Below are 25,186 nucleotides of genomic sequence, written 5' to 3'. Positions count from 1 at the left end.
GGACTTTTGTCGCCTCAACACACGGCGCGCGTGTGTTGCGGCGACAGGTCGCTCGTGAGCAGGGCCGGGCCGACACATAGGCTCAGGAGGCTGGAGCCTCGGGGCGGAGCTCACTGCTGTGTGGGTGGGGCGCAAGGAGCAGGTCTGTGTATTGCCTGGCTTGCCGCCCACCACCCCCGCTGTGTATGCTGCACTCACCACTTTTCTGGCTGCAGTGCTGGCTGGCTGCTGGGGAAGACGAGCGGAGCAGATGAGCTGTTTATAATCAGCTTTCTGCTGCTCGCTGTCCCCAGTCTTTCCTGGCTGCGTGTGTGTGTATAGAGAGCGCCCCTCCCCTCCTCTCTTCTTCATGTGACACTGAGGGGCGGGGCTGAGCACTGTAACCCGGGCATTTCGATCTAGAATGAAGACTGTGCAAGAGAAGAGATAGCTATGCGGGGGAAGGGGGGAGAGACACTGCAGGGAGAGGTATGTTCAGATCAGAATATGCACACATGATTCTGCTCTTTTCCAGCTCACACACTGCCTGTGTTCCTGGTGCTTGCATGATAGATCAGTTTCCCTAATGCTGCCTTGTTTGTGCACTACAGGATACACTCAGCTGAGAGCTCTCTCTCTCTCTCCTTCCCTGTCCCTGAAGCTGCTGCATCAGTATGTTGAGGTTGTAAGATTACAGGAATAACTGCAGCTTTTTAACACCCCAGAGCTGGGCAAAGGAGAGCACAAGGGGGAGTGACTATGTGCTGTGTCAGGTGTGTGATAATGCTGGCTTCTATGTCACCAACTCCCCTGCCCCTCTCCCATTCCCTATCACTCTATTTCTCCGGCATCAGGCTATATTTCCCCTTAAAGGGGTTCTGTGGGGGTGTCCTGGGGATAAAAACACTCTTACCTGGGGCTTCTATTAGCCCCCTGTAGCAGTAATGTCCCACACCGTCCTCCTCCGATCCACCGTTCTCCCCCGCCGGCTCCGGGCAATTATTCGTCTGACGACAGACGAATAATGCGGGCTCCCATTCGTGTCAGTGGAAGCTTACCGCGCAGGTGCAGTACAAAGGTTTCTCGTACTGCGCCTGCGCAGTAAGCTTCTGATGATGCCGGCGGAAGCGAGCAGGCGCGCGGCCATTGGCACCCAGCCGCAGTTGAAAGCGTGCCGCGCTGGACTGGAGCCGGCGGCGGAGAATGGCGGATCGGAGGAGGACTGCGTGGGACATTACTGGTACAGGGGGCTGATAGAAGCCCCAGGTAAGTGTCTGTATTTAACCCCAGGACACCACCACAGAACCCCTTTAACCTCCCCCCAAGGACAAAGGAAAACAGAGAAATGCACTCTGTATGTATTTAGAGAGTTTAGCCTGTCTAATTCCCCTTCATCTGTGACTAATCACAAGTTGTAGTTTGATCTCACCCCTGTGCCACCTGATTGCCATGGCAGATAAGACATATAAGCTCATTTAAAAGCTCAGGATATTAGCAATGTCTGCTTCCATGAAAGCAGGAAGTAGACACACTGCAGATTTATTGCAGGATTTGTATCAGCTGTAACATCGAAATTTTTTTCTTTAAAGGTTATTATACTGTTGCCTATCTTTTAGAGCAGAGAGGAAGTTCAGGTCCGCTTTAAAGTGGCCACTACCGATACAATTTTCCGGACAATCAGTCATCCTAGACCACTAATGACAGCTTCCTGGTATATCTAATTCGATCAAATTGATGGAATCGATCCAAAAAAGTATCAATTCCATTAATCTGAGCAAATTGGATAGCAGCTTTTCTTCCATTAGTGGGTCCGAAAGATCGTTTCTGATCAATGTTATCAAATCAGACGATCAATCATCTGGAGAATTGTATAATTAATAGCCACTTTAAGTATTTATATAGTGATGATGCCCTCCATAGCACTTTGAAGAGTACATAGCAATATTGCTGATTATTCTCAGAGCTTAAACTGTAATCCTACCATAGTTATAGTGTAAAAAGTCTCTACCATATTAATATGTATTTATATAGCACTGACATGTTCTGCAGCACTTTACAGAGTACATAGTCATGTCACTGACTGTCCTCAGAGGAGCTCACTCTCTAATCCTACCATAGTCATAGTCTAATGTCCTGCCATATTATTATTATGTATTTATATAGCACTGACATCTCCTGCAGCACTTTACAGAGTACATAGTCATGTCACTGACTGTCCTCAGAGGAGCTCACATTCTAATCCTACCATAGCCATTGTCTAATGTCCTACCATGTTATTTATGTATTTATATAGCACCGACATCTTCTGCAGCACATTACAGAGTACATAGTCATGTCACTGACTGGCCTCAGAGGAGCTCACAATCTAATCCTGCCATAACCATAGTCTAATGTCCTACCATATTCACATTATTATGTATTTATATAACATTGACATGTTCTGCAGCACTATACAGAGTACATATTCATGTCACTGACTGTCCCCAGAGGAGCTCACAATCTAATCCTACCATAGTGTAATGTGTCCTACCATATTATGTATTTATATAACACTGACATCTTCTGCAGCAGTACTGTATACAGAGTATATAGTCATGTCACTGACTGTCCTCAGAGGAGCTTACAATCTAATCCTACCATAGTCGTAGTCTAATATCCTACCATATTATTATTATGTATTTCTATAGCCCTGACATCTCCTGTGTTGGATTCAATGTGTTTGATCTTTGTAAGCTTACTGCTCACTCAGTCATCAGAGAGCTGCACATGCGCAGTAAGCTTACGGAGCAGGGGGGGGGGGGGCGCACTTGGGCAGCTCAGCCTCTGTTGATTGTGGACCTTGTCCCAGCCCTGCTCGTGAGTATGGGCCGCCGCACGCGCGCGCACCCCGAACTGTCGCCCGCCGCTCATGTCGCCATGCGATTGAAAGTTTCAATCGCATGGCGACAGTCGCCGCCGCACCTCCCCCGCAACTGTCGCTAGTCCGCGTGAGTACGCGGACTAGCGACAGCAACCTCCATTGTATCATATGGAGCTTCCGGCGGGGGGAGGAGGAACGTCGGCGACAGCTTCCGCCTCGCCGCTGGTCCCTCTTCCGCGTGTGTACGCGGAGGGACCTGGCGAGAAGCTGTCGCCGGCCTGTCGCTAGCACGCTCACGTGTGCTGGCGACAGGCCACTTCTGCAGCCCGTGAGTACGGGCCATAATGCCTCTATGTTCCACTGCTTTTGGGAATGTCCACCCATTAAAATTTACTGGTCCAAAGTCAACAAATTTATCCTATCTCTGTGCAAGCTTAATCTGCAAATGACACCACAACTATGGCCTCGATTCATAAAGCATTCCCGCATTCGGAAATGCTGAAAACGGCTCACTTTACCGACCACACAGCAAAATCTGTATTCATAAAGGCTTTTTCCGCATGAAAAGGTGACATTCGCGAGCAGAGTGATAAATCACCACCTTGCGCGGTGATTATCATAGCAAAAGTAACAAGTAGTCAATTCATAAAGATTAGAGGTAGCGGTATGCGGACGGGTATTACCGCTACCTCTGATGTGGCGAGAAGCGTGCGGAATACAGTGCAGTGAATGGGACAGACCTCCCAAGCAGCTGCAGAGAGAACACCACACGGAGGGATTCCGCCTGCTTCTCCTGTTTCCGCATGCGTAGAACAGCCTAACGCCTGCCTACAGCGGAATATCTCCGCACGCCTGTCACATCTAGCAACATTTTTATGAATTACCACCCTGAAGGCGGAAATACCGACAGCGGTGTTTCCCCGCTCGACTTTACCTTACCAGCAGCACTTTTATGAATCGAGGCCTTTGTCTTTTTTATCACTGCCCACAAGAAGAATCCACACAACAAAACTAAAAGCAAGCCAACAAAGAAGTCCCTCAGTTAGCCCACATGATAATTATCTCTGCTCGCAAAGTGATCTATAATAAATGGATCTATCCCAGCTTACCATCTATATGGGACATTAAACAAGAGCTTACATATATCTTCCACCTTGACAATGTAGAAACCCAAATGCACAAGGAAAAACATACAGCACGATTTTTCAAGATGTTTTTTAAAATGATTTTCGGCCGACCCATCGTTCATCTCAAGAGATGGAGGTCAAGCGTGTGCACGGAGCTTTGAGCTATATAAAAAAAAAGATGAAAGAACAGCAAACTCCTACAGCCAGCCAACCATGCAGTCTAGCCCATAAACACTGTAGAGCAAAGTCTGCTGAAAATATGGACCATATTTCAGCTGACAATTTCTAGTTTATGTCGTGTTGATGCAGAGATGAATGAGGTTTCTCTACCCACAGCTGTGCAGGTTGCTATAGATACACTTCCCTTAATGGATTTGATTTTAAAGAGGAACTGTCGCGAAAATCTTAAAATTTTAAACACTTACAAATAAGAAGTACATTTCTTTCAGAGTAAAATGAGCCTTACATCACTTTTCTCCTATGTTGCTGTCACTTACAGTATGTAGTAGAAATCTGACATTACCAACAGGTTTTGGGTTAGTACATCTCTTCATGGGGGATTCTCAGCATGGCCTTTATTTTTTATAAAGACATTCCCTGAAAAAGATTTATACACTGATGTTGGCCAATCTCCCTGCTCACCGTACACTTCTTTGGCAGTTGGATGGAGCAACTGACATTCATTAAGTGCTTTTAAAAATAAAGAAAACCCTGAGAACCCCCCTATGAGAAGATGGGCTAGTCCAAAATCTGTCGGTAATGTCAGATTTCTACTACTTACTGTAAGTGACAGCAACATAGGAGATAAGTAGTTTATAATAATAATAATAATAATGGCAGTATTTGTATAGCGCCTTTCTCCTGTCGGACTCAAAGCGCTTGCGAGGCAGCCACTAGAGCGCACTCAGAAGGCAGTAGCAGTGTTAAGGAGACTTGCCCAAGAAACTCCTTACTGAAATAGGTGCTGGCTTACTGAACAGGCAGAGCCGAGATTTGAACCCAGGTCTCCTGTGTCAGAGGCAGAGCCCTTAACCATTACACTATCCACCCATTTTATTTCCACAAACCCTAAGTATTTTTCTCCCTTCTTTTATTTTTTTATACTGGCTATTACTGTCTTAATAATTGTTGATTTTAATAATTGTCTGTATATATTAATTATTTATATTGCGTGAATAAACGACTTTCTCCAAGTCATTCACTGTCCGCTACCCTGCTTATCAGCACACACAGAACTGATCCCGGGTCTCTGAAGATACGCTACTGTTTGTTTGTTGTTGGCTAGACAGAATATCGTGTGTTTAACCGTTTTATTCGCAGGATTAGTCAGTCAGTGGGCTCCTCGGTCCCATGGTAACCACGGTGGTGGCAGATCTACCCTGAACCAGTGTGTGAAGTTGTAATCACCCGTATCTCACAGGCGCCCTTCTGGTTTGTCTGCGGCTAATTCTTAGCGGTTCCTGCGCATTGACTGCGACCAGAGTTCGCACGATCTGTGCGCTGGCACCGTTTAGAAGGCCAATTGCGGTCTGACCACTAGGGCTCTTGTGACAGTGGCTCATTTTACTCCGGAAGAAACTTACTTCTTATTTGTATATGTTTACAAGTATTTTAAATTTTAAGATTTTTGTGACAGAGGTCCTTTAAGCCAACCTTTGATTTAAAGAGACTCTGTAACAAAATTTTGAGCCTTATTTCTTCTATCCTATAAGTTCCTATAGCTGTTCTAAAGTGCTCTGTCTTACTGCAGACTTTTCTAGTTGCACAGTGGCTGTGTTATCTCTGTTATATGATCTAATCTTCTCTCCTCTGTCGGGTTTGTCGGGCTCAGGCATTCAGGCTGGAATGTGCTGTGCTGATTGTGATTGGATAGAAGCTATACACACCCTCTCCAGGCCCCCTGCACACTCTGTATGACTCACACACTAAGCTAACTCTCAGCCTATCACTTGCTATGTCTTTTGTTTGTAAACACTGCATAAAAATGGCAATGTCAAGCCAGGATTGCAGCAGGGAGTGGCAGAAACAGCACAGAGGGGCCCAGCAGAACATCATGAATAGAATGGTATGCTTTTTATTGTAAGAATTTTACAGTACAGATTCTCTACGGCATCAAAAGACCTGACTTGTAGCAGATGGTCGGTCAAATCAGACAACCAGAGAATTATCCTAATTCACATCTAACTGACCCTCTAATATCTGTAACTTCTATACCTTTAATGGCTGACTAAAATGTTATAGAATAGAAGACAAATAACATTTATACTGCATTTTTCTCCAGGCGGACTCAAAGTGCCAGAGTTGCAGCCACAATGACGCACTCTATAGGCAGTGGCAGTGTTAGGGAGTCTGGCCCAAGGATTCCTTACTAAATATGTTGGCTTACTAAACAGGTCTCCTGTGCAAGAGTCAGAGCTCTTAGCCATTACACTACCCAGCCACAAGCTCTTACATAGCTAGAGGCAGATTCACAAAACGTATCTCATTCATTGTCTCTCTTTACTTGTTTTTATACTCACTATAAAATAACTTTTCAGCGCTGTCCAAGAAGAAAAAAGATAAAAAGATAAAAAAGTAAGATTCAAAAAAATGAAAACCTTCCAAAATAAGTTGTCCCTGAATAACTAAGAGCCACATTATTCCGCACTTTAATTAGTAAGGTATTATGTTGATAAGGTGAGATAATCATGTCACTTGTCTCCTTTTTCTTGCATATATAGATAAAAAGAATGTTAACATTTGTATAGTGCATTTCCCCTGTCAGACTCAAAGTGTTTGAGAGCTGCAGCCACTAAGGGCATGCTCGATAAGCCACCCTAGAGCATGAGGGAGCCTTGCCCAAGGACTCCTTGCTGAATAGTTTCTGGATTCAGCTAGGATCCAAACTCTTGTCTCTTGTGTCAATGGTGGTGCATTTAACCAGTACACTATCCAGTACACTATACAAACAGGTTTTAGTTAGCTAAAAAAGAGAACATACTAGTAATATATATATATTTTCATACACACACATTTATCCTGGTTAATACAGTATAGAAACATTTTCTGTGCTGCTGACCATTGTGAAAATGTAATACGTTCCCCTACTTACAAACAGGTTCCATTCAGGGAGGTTGTTTGTAAGCTGAATTTGTTTTTTCGTTGACCCATATTATTCATAGTGGTAATAATGATAGGTAAGGATTTACTTTCACACAGCTCTAGATTTGGACACATAATAAATAAAGGTTCTTGGTTGTTTTAATGTCCTTTTAATGTGCTTTAAACAACTTACAATAGTTTATATAATATTGTAACATGTAACCACAAAAATATGTAATTAAAGCAGTACAGTTCATTTTGTAAATGAGGACAATTTTCTATGTATAAGACATTTGTAAGTATGGGATTGTCTGTAATTAGGGTTACACTCTATTAAGCAAGAAGTTTTGAATCAGGATGATACCATTTATCCGCTAACTTAGAAGAAAGAGAGTAAGCTTTCAGCTAATAAGAAGGCCTTCAGACTCTGAAGAAGGCATTTTAGCTGAAAGCTTACTTTTTGCTTTCCTCTAGGTTAGCTGATAAATGGTATCATTGTGATTCACAATTTCCTGCTTTTTTTTTTTTTCCTGATGGCTAACATGACACAATAATCTACTGCTACAATCTATTAAGGTGAGTAGAGAAAAACATTTTGTGGCTACTTGTCACCTTTTATTTAAGTCATCATTTTAGCACAAGAATATTACAGACAGCTACCTCTTATGCGCTTATGCTGGGAATACACGGTTCATTTTTGAGGTGATTAGATGGTTCAATAGGTAATTTCCGACATGTCCGATCTCCCTTTCGATCCTTTCGCCGCTCGATTTCTGATAGAAGTGAATGGAAAAAGATAAAAACGAGCGGAAGATAAGAGAATCGACTGCAGAATCGAGCAGCAAAAATGATCAAGAGGAGAATCGAGCGCCAGAAATGAACCACGTATTCCCAGCATTACATTGTCCGTCTAGCGGCTAGCCCATTATCTCAATCACGATGTAATGCTCTCAACCAGCCCACTCACCTGCCTTACTCTGCCCCATTCTCTGATTAATGTGATTATTGAGCAACAATCGTTTAGAGCATGTTTATTATGTTTTCTGCATTTAAATAATATTTCTTGTTTCTGAATAGTTTGTATATCTTTTGTTGCTTCATTGAAGTGACATTTGAATCTGAATGTGGCCACAGACATCAAAGGGTGGCCAACTGTTCAGACAAGATCTGACTGATCTGATAATTAGCTTGCACTGCTGACAAATAAACAGCTGCATGCTCTTGTTTCTGCCTATCAACCGGGAAGGGGCTTGCAGAGGAAATAGTAGTGAACACCAACACGTTCATCACAAGGGAAACAATACTAGTTTGGAATGTTTTTCTAACCTATCCCTTTTTCACAAATTCCAATCTGTAAGGCATTCAGACACGATACCATTGCCTTATCCAATAGGAGCCTGTCATTTCATGCCTATGGCTACATTTAGAAAAGAGTTCATCCTCGTCTGTCTGTTCTTTTAAGGTGACCATACGTAACTTGGCAGCCGTTCGACCATCCGATTTGATTATTATAATTGAATCGGATGAAAATCGGTGCCACCAAGAGCATGCCCAATCAAATGTGACCAATTTTGGGCCACAATTGGTCGCATGTATCTATCAGACATACTGCAAGATGTCGGTCCAACATGCTCAATCGGGGACAGCCCCGAAGACAGCAAAGCAACATTACTAGGCCAATTCCCAAAAGATTTCATGCTAAAATCGATTAGGAAGCGGCCTGCCGTGTATGGGCAGCTGACAGATCGCTCTTCGATCAGATTTGATCACAGAGAGCTCTGTCTCTTGGTAGAATCTGCCCATTATCATTAGATGTATGGCCACCATGGGTGTCCGCAGAAAATTTTCCAGGGGGGGGGGGGGACAAAAAGGGGGGAGGAAGCAAATTTGGGGTGGTGTGGGGCTACGTCATGAGGCACGCCGAAAAATGGGTGTGGTCATGAACCAGAATGTGGGTGTGGTCATGGGTGGAGACAAGTTTACATGAACTAAGCAATGGTGGGACATTAGATTAGGACAGTGGTGGCAAATCTTTTGGAGGTCGAGTGTCCAAACTGCAAAGTCACTTTACTATCACAAAGTGTCAACAGCAATTTAAACTAAATACAAACGTTTTAACTCATACATGAACATTATGGAAAATCCAAGTTGAAAATAAACTGTGAAGATAAACAATTTCATCCATCCTACTCCTGAAAAATGTATTCATTTTTTTAGAACCTCACAGTTTCATTTTCTCTTTTAAAAAGCGGAAAAAGTAGGTTTAATGCTATTGTCTCATATGATGATGATTCAGCTTTTTCGCAGTTAGCAATCATGTGACCCCCAACAAGACAAATTCAGCAATCATGAGCCCCCCCCCCCCCCCCCCCCCATCAAGACAAATTCAGCAATTATGAGGCCCCCAACATGACCAACTCAGCAATCATGAGGCCCCCAACAAGACAAATTCAGCAATCATGAGGCCCCCAACAAGACAAATTCAGCAATCATGAGGCCCCCAACAAATCATGAGGCCCCCAACAAGACAAAGTCAGTAACCATGAGGCCCCCAACAAGACAAATTCAGCAGTCATGAGGCACATAAATAGACAGCATTTCACATAAATAGGCAGAATGCCCCCTTAATATGGTAGACACCTCTCACCTGGTAGCAGTTCCCCAAAATACACTCAATCTGACAGCAGTGGTTCCCCAAAAATAGGTAGCCCCAGGTCTATAGGTGTCCCCAGAATAGGTGGCCAGCGGTATAGATGTCCCCAGAACTGGTAGTCAGGGGTATAGATGTCCCCAGAACAGGTAGCCAGGGGTATATGTGCCCAGTATATGTAGGCAGGGGTATATGTGCCCAGTATATGTAGGCAGGGGTATATGTGCCCAGTATATGTAGGCAGGGGTATACGTCCCCAGTATATGTAGCCAGGGGTATATGTCAACAGTATATGTAGCCAGGGGTATATGTGCCCAGTATATGTAGCCAGGGGTATATGTGCCCAGTATATGTAGTCAAGGGTATATGTGCCCAGTATATATAGTCAAGGGTATATGTGCCCAGTATATGTAGCCAGAGGTATATGTGCCCAGTATATGTAGGCAGAGGTATATGTGCCAAGTATATATAGTCAGGGGTATATGTGCGCAGTATATGTAGTCAGGGGGATATGTTCCCAGTATATGTAGGCAGGTGTATATGTCCCAGTATATGTAGGCAGGTGTATATGTCCCAGTATATGTAGGCAGGTGTATATGTCCCAGTATATGCCTACTGAGTGCGCTCTAGTGGCTGCCTCGCACGCGCTTTGAGTCCGACAGGAGAAAGGCGCTATACAAATACTGCCATTATTATTATATGTAGCCAGGGGTATATGTAGGCAGGTGTATATGTCCCAGTATATATAGCCAGGGGTATATGTCCCCAGTATATGTAGCCAGGGGGTATATGTCCCCAGTATATGTAGCCAGGGGGTATATGTCCCCAGTATATGTAGCCAGGGGGTATATGTCCCCAGTATATGTAGAAAGGGGGTATATGTCCCCAGTATATGTAGCCAGGGGGTATATGTCCCCAGTATATATAGCCAGGGGTATATGTCCCAGTATATATAGCCAGGGGTATATGTCCCAGTATATGTAGTGTGATGGTCAGAGCAGATGTCTGCTCGTTTCAGGTCTGGATGTGAAGGAAAAGGTCCTGGATAATGACTGTTGTTGCAATTTAGCAACAACATTATCTGGTAGATTAGTTTGGGATCCAGGGCTGGCGTGTATTGGGAGAAGGGTGGGCCTTACACGCCACTCCTCCAAGTCCAGGCCTGAGTCTGGCAGGCGGAGGGTTAATGGATTCACCTGTGTGGATTTGCATAAGTACCTGCATCAGGCAGGATGCATTGGGCTGTATGTGGAGCAAGCAGGCTCCAGAAAGGCTGTGTAGCCAAGAGGGCTGCCAGGCCTGTAGCAGCAGGGAAGCTGCTGATGCGCAAGTGCTGGAGGGGAGTTGGACTCCAGTACTGGTAAACCAGGAGAAGCCTGGAAAAAGGTGAGTGGCACCAGGACTGCCATTAGGCCCGTGGCAGGGTGTCACTGAAAAGCCAGTGTGGCTGCGGAAGGCTGTATATTTTTGTGCTGTGCCGACAGTGTGATTATTGCATACCCAGAGTGGTTTATTTTGTTGCTGTTTATGGACACTGTTTGACTGACAATAAAGCTGGATTGTTTTATTTTACCCAAAAAGACTCACTGGCTGGTGTGTTGTGACCCTTTTGATGCCGCTGACCTACTCTACCAATGAGTTAAAAACCCCCAGAATATCACAGTAGCCAGGGGTATATGTCCCAGTATATGTAGCCAGGGGTATACGTCCCAGTATATGTAGGCAGGTGTATACGTCCCAGTATATGTAGGCAGGTGTATACGTCCCAGTATATGTAGGCAGGTGTATATGTCCCAGTATATGTAGGCAGGTGTATATGTCCCCAGTATATGTAGGCAGGTGTATATGTCTCCAGTATATGTAGGCAGGTGTATATGTCCCAGTATGCAGGTGTATATGTCCCATTATATGTATGTAGGCAGTTGTATATGTCCCAGTATATGTAGGAATCAGGAATCAGGAATTCTTTATTTCGCCAAGCATAACTGGGTCATGCCCGGAATTGGGTTTGGCACAGTACATATAGCTCCGAAGAGACAGCGATAGGTAGCGTAGAACAGCAGAACAGAAGTTGCATTACACTTATACACAGAGGACAAGCCTTTACAGCAGAGGACAAGCATTTACGGAAAAATCACATTATATTGCACTAACGTTTGCAATTACATGCAAGAGCAGCAATTATACAGTACCCGTGGCAGGTCAAAAGACATAGAATGGCCTATCATTAGAATTGTGTGCAGATGGGAGTATGTGGAGGGAATTTAGGAGGCTGACGGCCGCGGGAAAGGAAGAGTTACTGTATCTGGAAGTCCTTGTGGAGATGGCCCGAAGCCTCCGTCCCAGTGGGAGCTGACAGAAGTAGCGGTGGCCCGGGTGAGTGGGATCGTTAGCGATCCTCAGCGCCCTTGATCTCAGCCTTCTCTTGTGTAGGAGGTCAAGTGGGGGAAGAGGTCTCCCAATGACCCTCTCCGCTGCCCTGATGACTCTCTGAAGTGTGAGCCTGTCGCTGGCGGTGGCGCCAGTGTACCAGACCAGGATGGAGGAGCAGAGAATCGATTCAATGGTGGCGGAGTAGAAGCTGGTCAAGATCTCTGGGGTCATGCCGAACTTCCTCAGCTGGCGAAGGAAGTAGAGTCTCTGCTGGGCTTTCCTTTGGATGGCAGTGATGTTAGGCCTCCAGCTGAGGTCACTGGAGATGGTAGTGCCCAGGAGGCGGGCACACGGCACTCTGGCCACTTCCGTACCGTCAATGAGAATTGGTGGTGGGGTGGGTGCGGACTTCCTGAAGTCGACGATTAGCTCGACAGTTTTTGTAGTGTTCAGCACTAGCTTGTTCTCCTTGCACCATTGGGAGATTCTTTCCCCCTGCTGACTGTACTCCTGGATGTTGTCCTTGGTGATGAGACCGACAATGGTGGTGTCGTCGGTGAACTTGATAACCTTGACCGAGTCTGCCTTGGATCTGCGGTTGTTTGTATAGAGGGAAAACAGCAGTGGAGATAAGACACAGCCTTGAGGGGCACCTGTATTCGTGGTCATGGTTTGTGAGTAGATGCCACCCAGCCTGACAGTTTGGGTCCTGTTGGTGAGAAAGTCTGTGATCCAGAGGCGCAGGCTTGGGTGCACACCAAGTGTGGCTAGTTCTTCCTGTAGGATGCATGGACAGATAGTGTTAAATGCCGAGCTAAAATCCAGGAGTAGAATTCTGGCATACGTGCTTGGTCTGTCAAGGTGATCATAAATGGACTCCAGGCAGATGTTAATAGCGTCATCAGTGGACCTATTCGCCCTGTACGTGAACTGATGGGGGTCTAGAAGGGGCAAGGTGGAGATCTTGATGTTGGATAGGACTACTCGCTCCAGAGTTTTCATTATGATGGACGTAAGGGCTACCGGCCTGAAGTTGTTCAGGTCAGGGACTCCCTGTTTCTTCGGGACAGGTATGATGGTCGACCTCTTGAAGCAGTTGGGGACAGTGCCTTCACTTAGTGATTTGGTGAAGATGGTGGAGAGGATGGGAGCGAGTTGCCTGGAGCAGGTTTTCAGGCAGGCTGGAGACACGCCGTCCGGTCCCGGGGCTTTCCTGGTGCCTAACCTTGACAGGAGTTGCAGGACATCAGCCTCACTCGCTACTGGAGAAGGAGGTGGACTCCTGATGTTCTCTGTGGGGCGAGGAGGGGGATTTGGCGGTTCCAGGTGTCCCCTCGGTTCTTCCTGACTCTCAAACCTGCAGTAGAACTTGCCGAGTTCTTCGGCTAGCTCCGGACTGGGAGGTGCATGTTGGGGGGGGGCTTGTAGTTGGTGGCAGCCCTAAGCCCCTTCCAAATAGCTCGAATGTCATTTGAGCACAGGTTTTGTTCCATCCTCTCAGCATAGACCCTTTTGGCAGCCCTCAGTTCTCGATTTAGGTCATTCCTCGCCTTCCTGTAGTCCTCCTGGTTGCCTGACTTGTGTGCGATCTCTTTTTGCCTCCGCAGATGCCGTAGCTTGTTGGTGAACCACGGCTTGTTGTTTGGGTAGACCTTGAAGAATTTGGTTGGTACGCACGAGTATGTAGGCAGGTGTATATGTCCCAGTATATATAGCCAGGGGTATATCTGCCCAGTATATGTAGTCAGGGGTATATGTGCCCTGCGTACGCCGTCCGACTAGTTCCGCCAAAGCTGCGAGGGCGGAACTAGTCGGACGGCGTAGGCAGTGCCCCCGCAGCCAGTCCTGACTCCTGAGACCTCTCGATTCATTATATTAGGTGAACCCTGCCTTGATCTCTCTTCCTTGCTGCTACCATCCTTTCACCCACTTTATATACACTGTTGCACTTATGGGAATCTTCCCTCTTTTATCTTATATTGCCAATACTTCCACTGATCTACCTCATTCTCTTTTTTCTACCTCACTTTTTTTGTCTGCTAATTTCACCAACTATCCTATATTTATATATGGTTATGAAATGTTTATGTTTGTATGCACATGCACCTTAATTGTATAAGTGGCAGCTAGTGATTGTGAATACTTATACCTATATGTATGTGTGTGACTCTGCAGGGATTTCTTCTGCGATACAGTGCCACATTATTACATTTCTTAACCCCCTTTTTTGCGGCACTGTTCAAACCCCCCCCCCCCCTTTTTTTCGCAGAGACCCCTGGACAAGCCACATACAATAATATTATTATTCTATAGATTTTGGATGACAGCTTTCTGCAACTGATTGGGCCAGATCTAATTCACTTTCTCGCCTATGTTTTCTCCTAGGAGATAATTTTTCATCTTCTGTTTAAAATAACTTTTGCACTCTGCATTCAAAAAAGTACCAACATTGAAGATAAAAAAGTAATGTCAAAGTTATTCAGAGTATTTTTTTGCTTGCTGGTGGATTAAAAGGCATTTTATTCATACAGTGATGTGAAAATATCATCTAGGTAGGGCATACATTAAACTCTGGACCACGGGCCAGATTTAGCCCAAAGAACTATCACATTTAGCCCGAAAGTGGTTTCCCCACTATGCATTATGTTGGGCTTACGCTAGACCACCAGGGAGGCTATATTGGAGTTAAAGAACAAGATCACCAGGGAAGCCATATGGGGCAAGGAGAGGGAAAGCACTGGACACCAGAGAACTGTATAGGGGAGGGAGGGTGGTCAGTCACTAAGCATCAGGTAACTGTTTAGGGGAGGGAAGGGGGACCACTAGACACCAGAGAACTTTTGGGGGTGCGAGGGGGCACCGCTAAAAACCAGGGAACTGTTTAGGGGTGGGAGGGGGTCCACTAGACCATAGGGAACTGTATAGAGAAGGCAGGGGGGCACTGGACACCAGGTATCTGTATAGGGTAGGGAGGGAGGACCACTAAACACCAGGGAACTGTAAAGGGGAGGGAGTGAAGACCACTAGACACCAGGGAACTGTATAGGGAAGGGAAGAGGCATTAGACACGAGGGTACTGTATAGGGAGGGGGGGGGGAGACATTAGACACCAGGGAGCTGAATAGGGTAGGGAGGGGGCCATTAGACACCAGGGAACTTTATAGGGGAGGGAGGTGCTCACTAGACACTGAGGTTGGCCTGCGACTTGGTTCCAGTATTCAATTTCAGCCTACTTTGTATTTGAGTTTGACACCCCTGGGGGATCATTGTTGGACAGTACAATGGCATAGTGGATAGAACTCTTACCTTGCAGCGCTGAGTCTCCAGTTTGAATCCTATCCAGAGCACTATATGCATGAAGGTGGTATGAGTTTCCTCCAGGCACACTGGTTTCCTCACACATCCCAAAAAATATACAAATAAGTAAATTGGCCCTAGACTATGATGGACATGATTATGGTAAGGGATTGTGATCCCATCTGAGGGACAGTTAAAGTCAAGAATCTGTAAAGCACTGCAAAAGATGTCAGTGCTATATTAATAATTCATTGTGGAGGGTGGTATGCTAATTTCAAGCTATCTACAGACTTACATTTTCCTTAGGTAAAACAATACTGAAGTTTAGGCTAGAAATCTAAAGTTTTTACAAGTGTCCCCTGATGTTTCTGACAACCCTGTAGCAAACTTTTTGTTTGGTTTTCTTTTGTTCCCCATGGGATGTTTCTGCAGCATGGCTTCTACCATTTATCCTCCCCATAGAATAAAAAGAAGCTGCTTGGTCGGGAGATGATATATATTGCAAATGTTTACGTTGCTTTACTTATCTTGCAGGACTAGTCAGAGGCATTGGGGTAGCTAAGGCAATATGGGCCTCATTGCCACTTTTTACATTTGGTCCCTCTCACACACTCTTTACACAATTGATATGGAGCATCAAAACTTAAAGGAAACTGAGCACATTCTCTTTCAATGGAATCTCTCCTGGCATAGAAGCTGCCATGTTCCCCCCTCCCCTTCTCACATTCCTTATTTACAGAAGTCAGAGATGCTATCTTGACACATTGACACAAACTAGGTCTTTGAAAAAACAGTACTAATTACTAACCCCCTTTGTTGTCTAATAACATTGTTTACCTCTTGGTAATTAGCCCAATAAAACAATTAGGAACCTGAAAGCTCTGGGTCGGGGACGGTCGGGCAGCCCTGCTGAAACAGGGTAATTAATCTACTTTGAATGTAAAATACAAGGTAAAATGAAAGTTTATTTTAATAATGAATCAGATTGTCGGCATGCATTTTTCATGTGCAATAGAAATATCCTGAATGATAAAAAAAGGTGCTTGCTTCACTTTAACAAGGACAGCTGCAGTGTCAAAGAGGCGTAAGCAGGGGAAGGGAACAGTTTGCTAAGGCCTCCAGTTGCTCTCAGTTATAACTGAAAGAAAACTGATTTTCAAAGTAATGCCCATGTTTTCCTATGGCACACTTAACGCGTTTTAACTGAAATCTTTTTCACAATGCACTGCTATGGAAAAAACACGTACTAACGCGTACCAACGCATACTAACGCGTACTAACGCACACCAACTGATTAAGTGTAAATGGGCCCTAAGGGTCTTTTTACACTTAATCAGTTGCTCTCAGTTATAACTGAAAGAAAACTGATTTTCAAAGTAATGCCCATCTTTTCCTATGGTACCATTCACACTTAACGCGTTTTAACTGAAATCTTCTTCCCAATGCACTGCTATGGAAAAACGTGTACCAACGTGCACTAACATGTTAAAAACGTGTACCAACGCGCACTAACACGCACTAACGCATACCAACAGATTAAGTGTAAACGGGGCCTAAGGATTGCCACTCTTCAAAGCACATATTGCAGTGATCATTACCAGCATAGTGCCAATGAAGAGCTAATACCCTGGTTGAAGCAGGGGCCCTCATGGATGATTCTGGTCCAGGGGCCCAGTACGGTTAACCTCTGCATCCCCATTGTAACAAAACTGGTCAGGAGAGTTATATTACAAAACAGTGGTTTGAAGGTGATTAAAGGTTGAAGTTGAAAAAAAAAAGCGAACAGAGAAGGACCGAGTCAGTGTAGCTATACACCGTATGCCATTTGTGCTGGTCTATGATTCAGCAACATAATCTGGTGAGCGTATTGCACGTGCATGATGGTGAAGGGCCCTGAAATGATGACCTAGAATTTCACTCAGGCACAAAAGTGTGGTGTGAGAATTACATCATACTATTGCTGTATATTGGTATGTAGCCCTGTTCTCCCAATGATGCTTAGCCTAGGCTGATTAGATATGCAGAAACCTCACCCTCAGCCGTTCCAGGAGACCATATATACTCTTTACTGGTTTTAGAGCTCACAGTAAACAAACATTCCACAGTGACGCACCTGACAGCAGAAAAGATGTCACCACCTGTGATACATTTCAGAATGTAAATCAGGGTGAGGAAAGATTTTACATTGTGCAAACACTGTCTAAATATTTATAAATTAATATTGTAAGAAGTAATTTTATTAATTACGCTATTTTTCTCTTTAAGTTACGGTGAACTGTTCTGTATCTGTTGGCAATATCAACAGATTTACCTAAACTACAGTATAGTAAAGCAACCACAAGATGTCATTGTCTATACTAAGTTGCAATGATCTCTATGGTATTGTGATTTCCTGTATTCACTCTGTGTTCCTCTCTGTTCTAAGTAAGCTGCATTTCCTGATGGTGGTGTATAATTTATCTCTGCATGTTTTCCTTCAGTAAAGAGTTCTAACTTGTCATACTGGGTATCTGTGTGTACAGACCACTCTGCTCCATCAATATCACTGTTTGTAAGATAACTAAACTACTCTCTTTGAGGAGTGGAGTGAACCAGTTGTTTTATTGATTGCATTATATTAAGATTCTTGTAGTACTTTGGCTACTATATCAAGAGGAGCTCAACAAAAGAGGTTGCACCTTTTACCAATGTCCGCCCTCATCATGTCAGTCAACATCCCTGGCTGACCAAAGCTACTAAACAATTGAAAAGGTGTAGCTGAACAGCATTGGAGAAAAACAAACACAAATTAGGACTACATTTCATACAAAAAAAGGCCTTAAAGAGTAACTGTCAGGCTGCAAAAGCTAATTTAAACCTCTATTCTCCTGTGTTAAACAGTTTAGAAGGAAGCCAAAAAGGCAATACTGAAGTTAAAAATCTCTCTTACTTTTGATGTGTGCTGAACAGCAAGGCTGTTATTCCCAAGCTCTTAAAAGGACGAGAGGCCACATAACATACTGCAAAGCATTCTGGGGCTGCTTCTCCACACCTTGGGTCCTCCCCTCGGCTGCTAGTGAGAAGTTACAGGCTCATGTTACAGCAGCTTGTAATGCAGTCCAGCTCACAGCACTGAAAAATCACAGGGCAGAGTATACTGCATGAGTCCGCTATTATTCCTAGCCACATGGCTAATTAATATTCACTGCAAAATAGTGTTGTCCATTAGGATCTTTTTGTGAGTGGAATCATCAGGAAGCAGGGAGGACATGACGACACAATTGGCTTCATAGGAGACAGACAAACATGGAACCTGCCATGAGCTGTCAGGAGCATCATTCTCTGCAAATACTATATAAAAATTCTGTGAAATCCAAACGTGGACAGTGAAATGCATATGTAATGTAAGTACAGCCAATATTTAGCTACTGATATATGTGTTTTTTTTCTCTGAGACCTTATACCTAACAGCTCCTCTTTAAACAACTTTAGAAATACTCTCTCTCCCTCAAAACAGTCATATTCTTCATCTCTCATATCCTCTCATTCCCATAACCGAAAGCACTTGTTCAACACTATTAACTCCCCCCCCCCCCTTCTCTCTCCATGCTTATCAGCTAAAGAATGCAACATACCTCATTGGTACAATTGACAAAATCTGTACTGGTTTTTCCATACAGCCATCTAATTTCATCTACACCACATTTCTTGATTGCTCTCTATCTGCTTTTTTCTCTCCACTCGCTGAACATTCTCACTCCTCTCTAATCTCCAAATCTCATCTATCCTGTGTCTTTGGATCCTATTCCCTCCCATCTCATTCGACACCTATCCTCATCCTTCATCCCTGTACTAACGTCGCTATTCAACCTATCCCTCTTCACTGGCATCTTTACATCCTCACTCAAAAAGGCTGTTGTGACACCAGTCCAGTACTTAAAAAAACATCTCTAGATCCCAACGAACTCGCCAACTACCACCCTGTGTCACTTCTCCCATTCGCATTAAAATTACTTAAACATGCATACATACATGTAGAACAAAGCCAGCCTATTTATCTGCTAACTCCCTGCTTGATCAGTTCCAGCCTGGCTTTCTTTGTACCACTCCACACAAACAGCCCTTACTAAAGGGGCCATTGATCTTCTTATTGCTAAATCCAAAGGCCATTATTCCATACTCATCCTTCTTGATCTGTCATCGGCATTTGATACTGTTGATCACACCTTACGCCTACAGATACTTTCATCTATAGGCATAAAAGGCCTCGCTGCGTGTACATATGGTACGTCACTAGTGGGTTGGGCGCAGGGCAAGCCGAATTGACGGCTCCCCCTGCTGTGGCTAAACTTCCCAGCGACGTTAAATACTATTCCCACTCTGAGTTGTAGCAGCGCAGAGGGAGATTTAAATCAGGGTCTGCCAATCGCAGCATTCCTCTAATTACTCTTGCGCGGGGTGCTCATCATAGCTTTGCTGCTATGACGGTGTCCATCTTCAGCGCTGAACCTCTCGGCCCCAGACCTTAACTCCTTCCTCGAGAATATTTTTTAAAATGAAAACTGTTTTATATTGTTAGGCTAGCACTTCACTAGCTAACTATGTGCGGCAATTCCCTCCAGTCCCCACCAATTGCCCCCGCAATGGCGCAGCCTCCCAATCAGCTTCAGGCTTCGCATTGGGGAGGATCGGGACTGCGCATGACGTCGATGATGTCATGACGTCATGTCCGATCGTCGCCATAGTGACAGTGAAGCTCATTGGTGAAGTTGCGGCTCTTGCGGGATCGCAGACGGGTAAATATTGCCAGTGGCGGTCAAGGGGGGCGGGGTCAGAGAGTTTCTGGGGGACTTGCCGCACATAGTTAGCTAGCCTAATGCTAGCTAACAAATTGAAAACATTTTTTATAAAAAAAAATGCCTCCCGCAGACGCAGCCACTGCATCTGCGTACCGCCAGGGAGGTTAAATCTAGTTTTTACGTTTTTAGTGTTTCATTGTCTCTGCTCAATGACACATTCATTGAAGTATGCTAGAGCTCAAATCTATGAATTATTGACCCTTTTTATCTCTTATCTGCTCTCAGAAGCCATTTACTGGCAAAAAAGTGTTTTATGGCTGTAATTACTTAACAGTGAGATTTATGCTATAGTATGACCCAGTCTGACCCGGACAGAAACTGTCACTTGCATATCTTTCAGGCAGAGAAAGAAAAAAGAAACACAGCATACTAGTTTGTGTGTCTGGCACTGTACATACACATGTCTATCCCATCATGTCACATGCAGTGATGTGGCGAACGGTTCGCCGGGCAAACATCTCTGGGGGGTTTACTACTTCCGGGTCACTCTGACCCGGAGTAGTACGCCTGCGCTGCCCGGAGGAGCGTGTCCTAGATCGCGCTTCTGTTGCCGGGCACTTTCTGCGCATGTGCGTGACGTCATGAACGACGTCACGCTCATGCGCAGAGAGTACGCGGCAACAGGAGCGCGATCTAGGACGTGCTCCGCTGGGCAGCGCAGGCGTACTACTCCGGGTCAGAGTGACCCGGAAGTAGTAAACCCCCCAGGGATTCAGAGATGTTCGCCACATCTCTAGTCACATGTCACCTCGGTTGTCCTTTAAAATTGAATATGAGTAAAACAGAACTAATCATTTTTCTATCGTCTCTGTCCACTTTTCTGCCTGATATAACAATAATTGTTAATAACACTCCCCAGGGGCATTGCTAGCCCCAAAGATCAGTGGCACATGCCCCGGATCTATTCTGGGGTGCCCCGGATGTCCCCCAGGCAGAATCAGCTGTGGTGCCTCAATGGCAGGCATGCTGGGAGCTGAGGTGCATCAATTGGGGGTATGCTGGGTGCTGTGGTGCACCTATGTGGGCATACTAGATACTGTGGTTCCATGCTGGGTGCTGTGATGCCTACATGGGTGCATGCAGGGAGTAAAAGTTTATCTCGGATTCACTTTAAAGAGACTCCGTAACAAAAATTGCATCCTGTTTTTTATCATCCTACAAGTTCCAAAATCTATTCTAATGTGTTCTGGCTTACTGCAGCACGTTCTACTATCACCATCTCTGTAATAAATCAACTTATCTCTCTCGTGTCAGACTTGTCAGGCGTGTGTCTGGAAGGCTGCCAAGTTCTTCAGTGTTGTGGTTCTGTGATGCATCTCCCCCCTCCAGGCCCCTCTCTGCACACTGCCTGTGTATTATTTAGATTAGGGCAGCTTCTCTCTTCTCTCTTATCTTTTACAAGCTGGATAAATCCTCCTCTGAGCTGGCTGGGCTTTCACATACTGAGGAATTACATACAGGCAGAGCTTTCTGCACTCTGCAGGAAGAAACAGCCTGACACTTCAGTGGAAGATAGCTGCAGGGGGAAATAAACACACAAATGATCTCTTGAGATTCAAAAGGAAGGGTGTATACAGCCTGCTTGTGTATGAATGTATTTTCTATGTGTGGACAATCTACTTCCTGTTTTGGTGGCCATTTTGTTTGTTTATAAACAAACTTTTTAAAACTGTTTTTAACCACTTTTAATGCGGCGGGGAGCGGCGAAATTGTGACAGAGGGTAATAGGAGATGTCCCCTAACGCACTGGTATGTTTACTTTTGTGCGATTTTAACTATACAGATTCTCTTTAACTCTAACTTACAAAGCCGGAGCAGTGCTTTTCAGCGCTGCTAGATTTGGGCGCAGCCAGCGCCGCCATAGACTGTAATGGGAATCAGTCTATAGCGGCGCTCAGTGAGGAAGGTCGGCTCCGTCAGAAGACGGAGCCGAAGTTGCTTAAAAAACACAATAATTCGGCCTCCAGCAATCGCTGGAAGCCGAATTATTTCATTCCCCCACTATCCATGTCGGCCTGGAGGGGGAATAGTAATTAAAACGCCCCGGACTTGTGCAGAAGCAGGACCAGCCATTTAACAGCTGGATCCTGCGCCCAAGTCTACCAGCGCCGTATTCAAATGTACGCTACAAAGCTCTCCACAATCTCTCTCCTTTGTACACGTCCTCACTAGTTTCCAGACACCAACCCATTCACAACCTCAGATCTACACATGACCTTCTTTTGTGATCCTCTACAATCACATCCTCGCTTTCTCATATACAAGATTTTGCATGTGCTTCACCCCTCCTCTGGAACCCCCTCCTGCAACACAGCCATCACTCTCCAATCTTCGATATCGTTGAACTTGCCCTCCAAACTTACTTTTTCCATCAAGCATATGCTCTACCTTAGGCCAGTCCCCCTTTTGACCTCTAACCAAGTACTCCTACAAGATAACCCAAAACACACTGCCTTTTGCTATGGATATTGTATACTACCCCACTACTGCCCCCCTCCCCATTCCTTTGAATTGTAAGCTTGCAAGGGTAGGGCTTTCTCACCCTTTTGTGTCTTGGAATTTAGTTACATATTTATTCATAATAGTTTTGTCACGGTTAATTACCAGTTCTTTATTAGGTACGGATTTTGTACCAACTCTGTATTTTGTATGTTAGTGTATACCATTGTCTGTATTATTTTGTACCCCATGTTTGTTTCTTACTTTGGGTGCTAGTCTACTTTAGGGGACCCACCGCAAATCCCCATAGACACTTTCAGCTGGTCTGCAGAAACGGAACAAATGTCCGCTTTCACCTTGTTTAAACCCCCACTTATACCCACGGATAGGTAAGCATATCCTGTAACGAACTGTGAGGTTTTCGGTCAAAAAAAAGTTGAAATGGGCTGTGTAGGAGCCGCCGAACGGCCTTCATCTCGGTTCCGTCGGCCATCTTCATTCTGCTGTGCAGGTCCTTTCTTTCTCCTCATTGGAGGGTTCGTTAGCTGCCGACAGAAGCTGGCACGCCCCCACCTAACAATCCCTCCAATGAGGAGGAAGAAACGACCTGCAGAGCAGAACAAAGATGGCTGACGGACCCGAAATTGCGGCCGTTCGGCGGCTCCTGTACAGTCAGTTACAACTTTTTTTTTGACCGAAACCGCAAAATTCGTTAGAGGACATGCTTAGCTACCAGAGGATATAAGGCTTGTGGAGGTTTAAACAAGCAAACGGAAGACATTTGTTCCGTTTTGCAGCCCAGGTGAAATTGTTTATGGGGATTTGCGGTGGGTCCCCTAAAGTAGACTAGCTCCTTACTTTGTACAGTGCCATATAATTATTCAATAATAATAATATTAATAGTTGTGATTTCCACATACTTTCCATTAGTGAGAGAACCAGCAGTAACAATCGGCAGTTTAATTAGTCCAATCTGTCAAAGTGCCAATACAAGCCTTGGCTTGTGTGATGTGTATAGGGTACGACAAAAACCAAATCGTTTTTCAAGCCTCACTACACTGATCATGCTGCAATCTGCATTTTGACCAGCAGAGAGAGCCGGGGTGACATAACAGTGTCCAACGAATTGCCACGCGTGAGATTGAAGCGCTACTAAGATTCTCTTCGTTCAGTCCAGCGCTTAAAATTTGTTTTATTTCCCAAACAAAAGAAAATGATGAAGTCATGTTTCTAAATTTAATTTTCAATTCTTCTTCCTTCTCAAAGACTAACAATGTACTATTGCCCAGAGTTACAATGGAAATACGCGCTTCTCTGAGATGAGCTTCCTGTAAGCATTGCGCGCTTCTGATTGGTTGTAGCCTCCTGGCTGTGGATTGTAATTGGTTAGTATTGGTTAATGTTGCGTTTCCGCTTCCTATGCCAAGTGGAAGTAGGTGTTACTGTCTGTGTGAGGCTTCTGCCTGGGGAGTCGGGAGTCGGGACTAGCTAGCTGCGGAAAGATGGCAGCAGTGGAGGTGAGTGAAACTCAGACCCACGTGCGCTATAAACGCTCTGCATTTGTTCCAGTTCATTTACCATTTAGAAAAGGTGATAAATGATTAGTTAGGTATTTATAACGTTTGTGCTCTGTGTGACTGGACCATAAAGTCTATACATTAGATTACAGTTAGGCACAGTGCATTAATGGATAGCTCATAGAACTGATATTCTTCCTACTCGTTCTCCCATTTTGTGAAGAAGTCTTTTAGGGAATGTATATTTATTTCTGTTTAACAATTATTTTGGTAGTAATATGCTAGTACTGTGATTTATTTGGGGGACCCAGCAGAAAACCCGCTTAGAAAACTGTTCCCAAAACACAACACAAATAGTGTGGGCGTAGTTCACTACCACCTAATGGAATCCTAGCAGTTTTAGAGGGTACCAATCCACCCAATCAGCACATTAGCTGAATTTCCCTATGAGGTTTCATGCTGGGTTCCCTAAAGTATACTAGCGCCATACCTGTTTGATGTGGTACTTTTTGCCCTACATAATAAGACCATAAACATGATACTGCAGTAGGGAAGAGCAAGGCAGTTTTGAAAAATGCTATATTGTCACGGTGTGAGGGTGGCTGTGCCAGAGAGGGTTCATTTACCTATGTCTCCGCTGTGATGTACGCTGCTCTCCATCTTTCTGACACTATCAGCTTCACAGCTGGAAGGTGTAGTGTAGTGACAAGAGGTGGCAACATGGGTAAGCTAACCCTCTCTGCTGCAGTCCAAAGTAACACTCAGACAAATTTGCTTTCTGCAAAACTGAACTTGCTCATCCCAGGTTTGCAGATGGTAAGCAAAACCTTTCCTTCCAGCATTGAGGATGCGGGCAGGAGCAGTGTAGGTTTGTATAATATACCGAGCTAGTTGTGGAAGGCAGTGGGACCTGGAAAAAAAATGCACTGCTGAATCCCTCTACCCCCTTGATGTAAAGTCTCACTTTGCACAAGAGCATGCTGGAGTGTTATATTAATTTGTTACTACTCCAGACCACAGTCCTA

The 25,186-nt window shown here is 44.7% G+C and overlaps 1 protein-coding gene across 2 annotated transcripts in view; it reads left to right on the top strand.

Moving 5' to 3' along the window:
- Positions 1-389: 389 nt before the first annotated feature.
- Positions 390-25,186, top strand: part of NGDN (neuroguidin) — a 40,928-nt gene continuing 16,131 nt past the window's right edge. Inside the window, exon 1 of one of the 2 annotated variants that reach the window (XM_068242246.1) lies at positions 390-468. In XM_068242246.1, coding sequence (XP_068098347.1) covers positions 433-468 — 36 coding nt within the window. In that variant the 5' untranslated portion in view covers positions 390-432. Of the gene's footprint in view, positions 469-24,054; positions 24,162-25,186 lie in introns of those variants that run through there. The other variant, XM_068242253.1, reaches the window with a different exon arrangement.

The sequence above is a fragment of the Hyperolius riggenbachi genome, chromosome 1 (assembly GCF_040937935.1).
Source record: "Hyperolius riggenbachi isolate aHypRig1 chromosome 1, aHypRig1.pri, whole genome shotgun sequence".
Lineage (NCBI taxonomy): Eukaryota > Metazoa > Chordata > Amphibia > Anura > Hyperoliidae > Hyperolius > Hyperolius riggenbachi.
The sequence above is the reverse complement of the archived record's forward strand: the minus strand, read 5'-3'. Positions and strand labels throughout refer to the sequence as shown.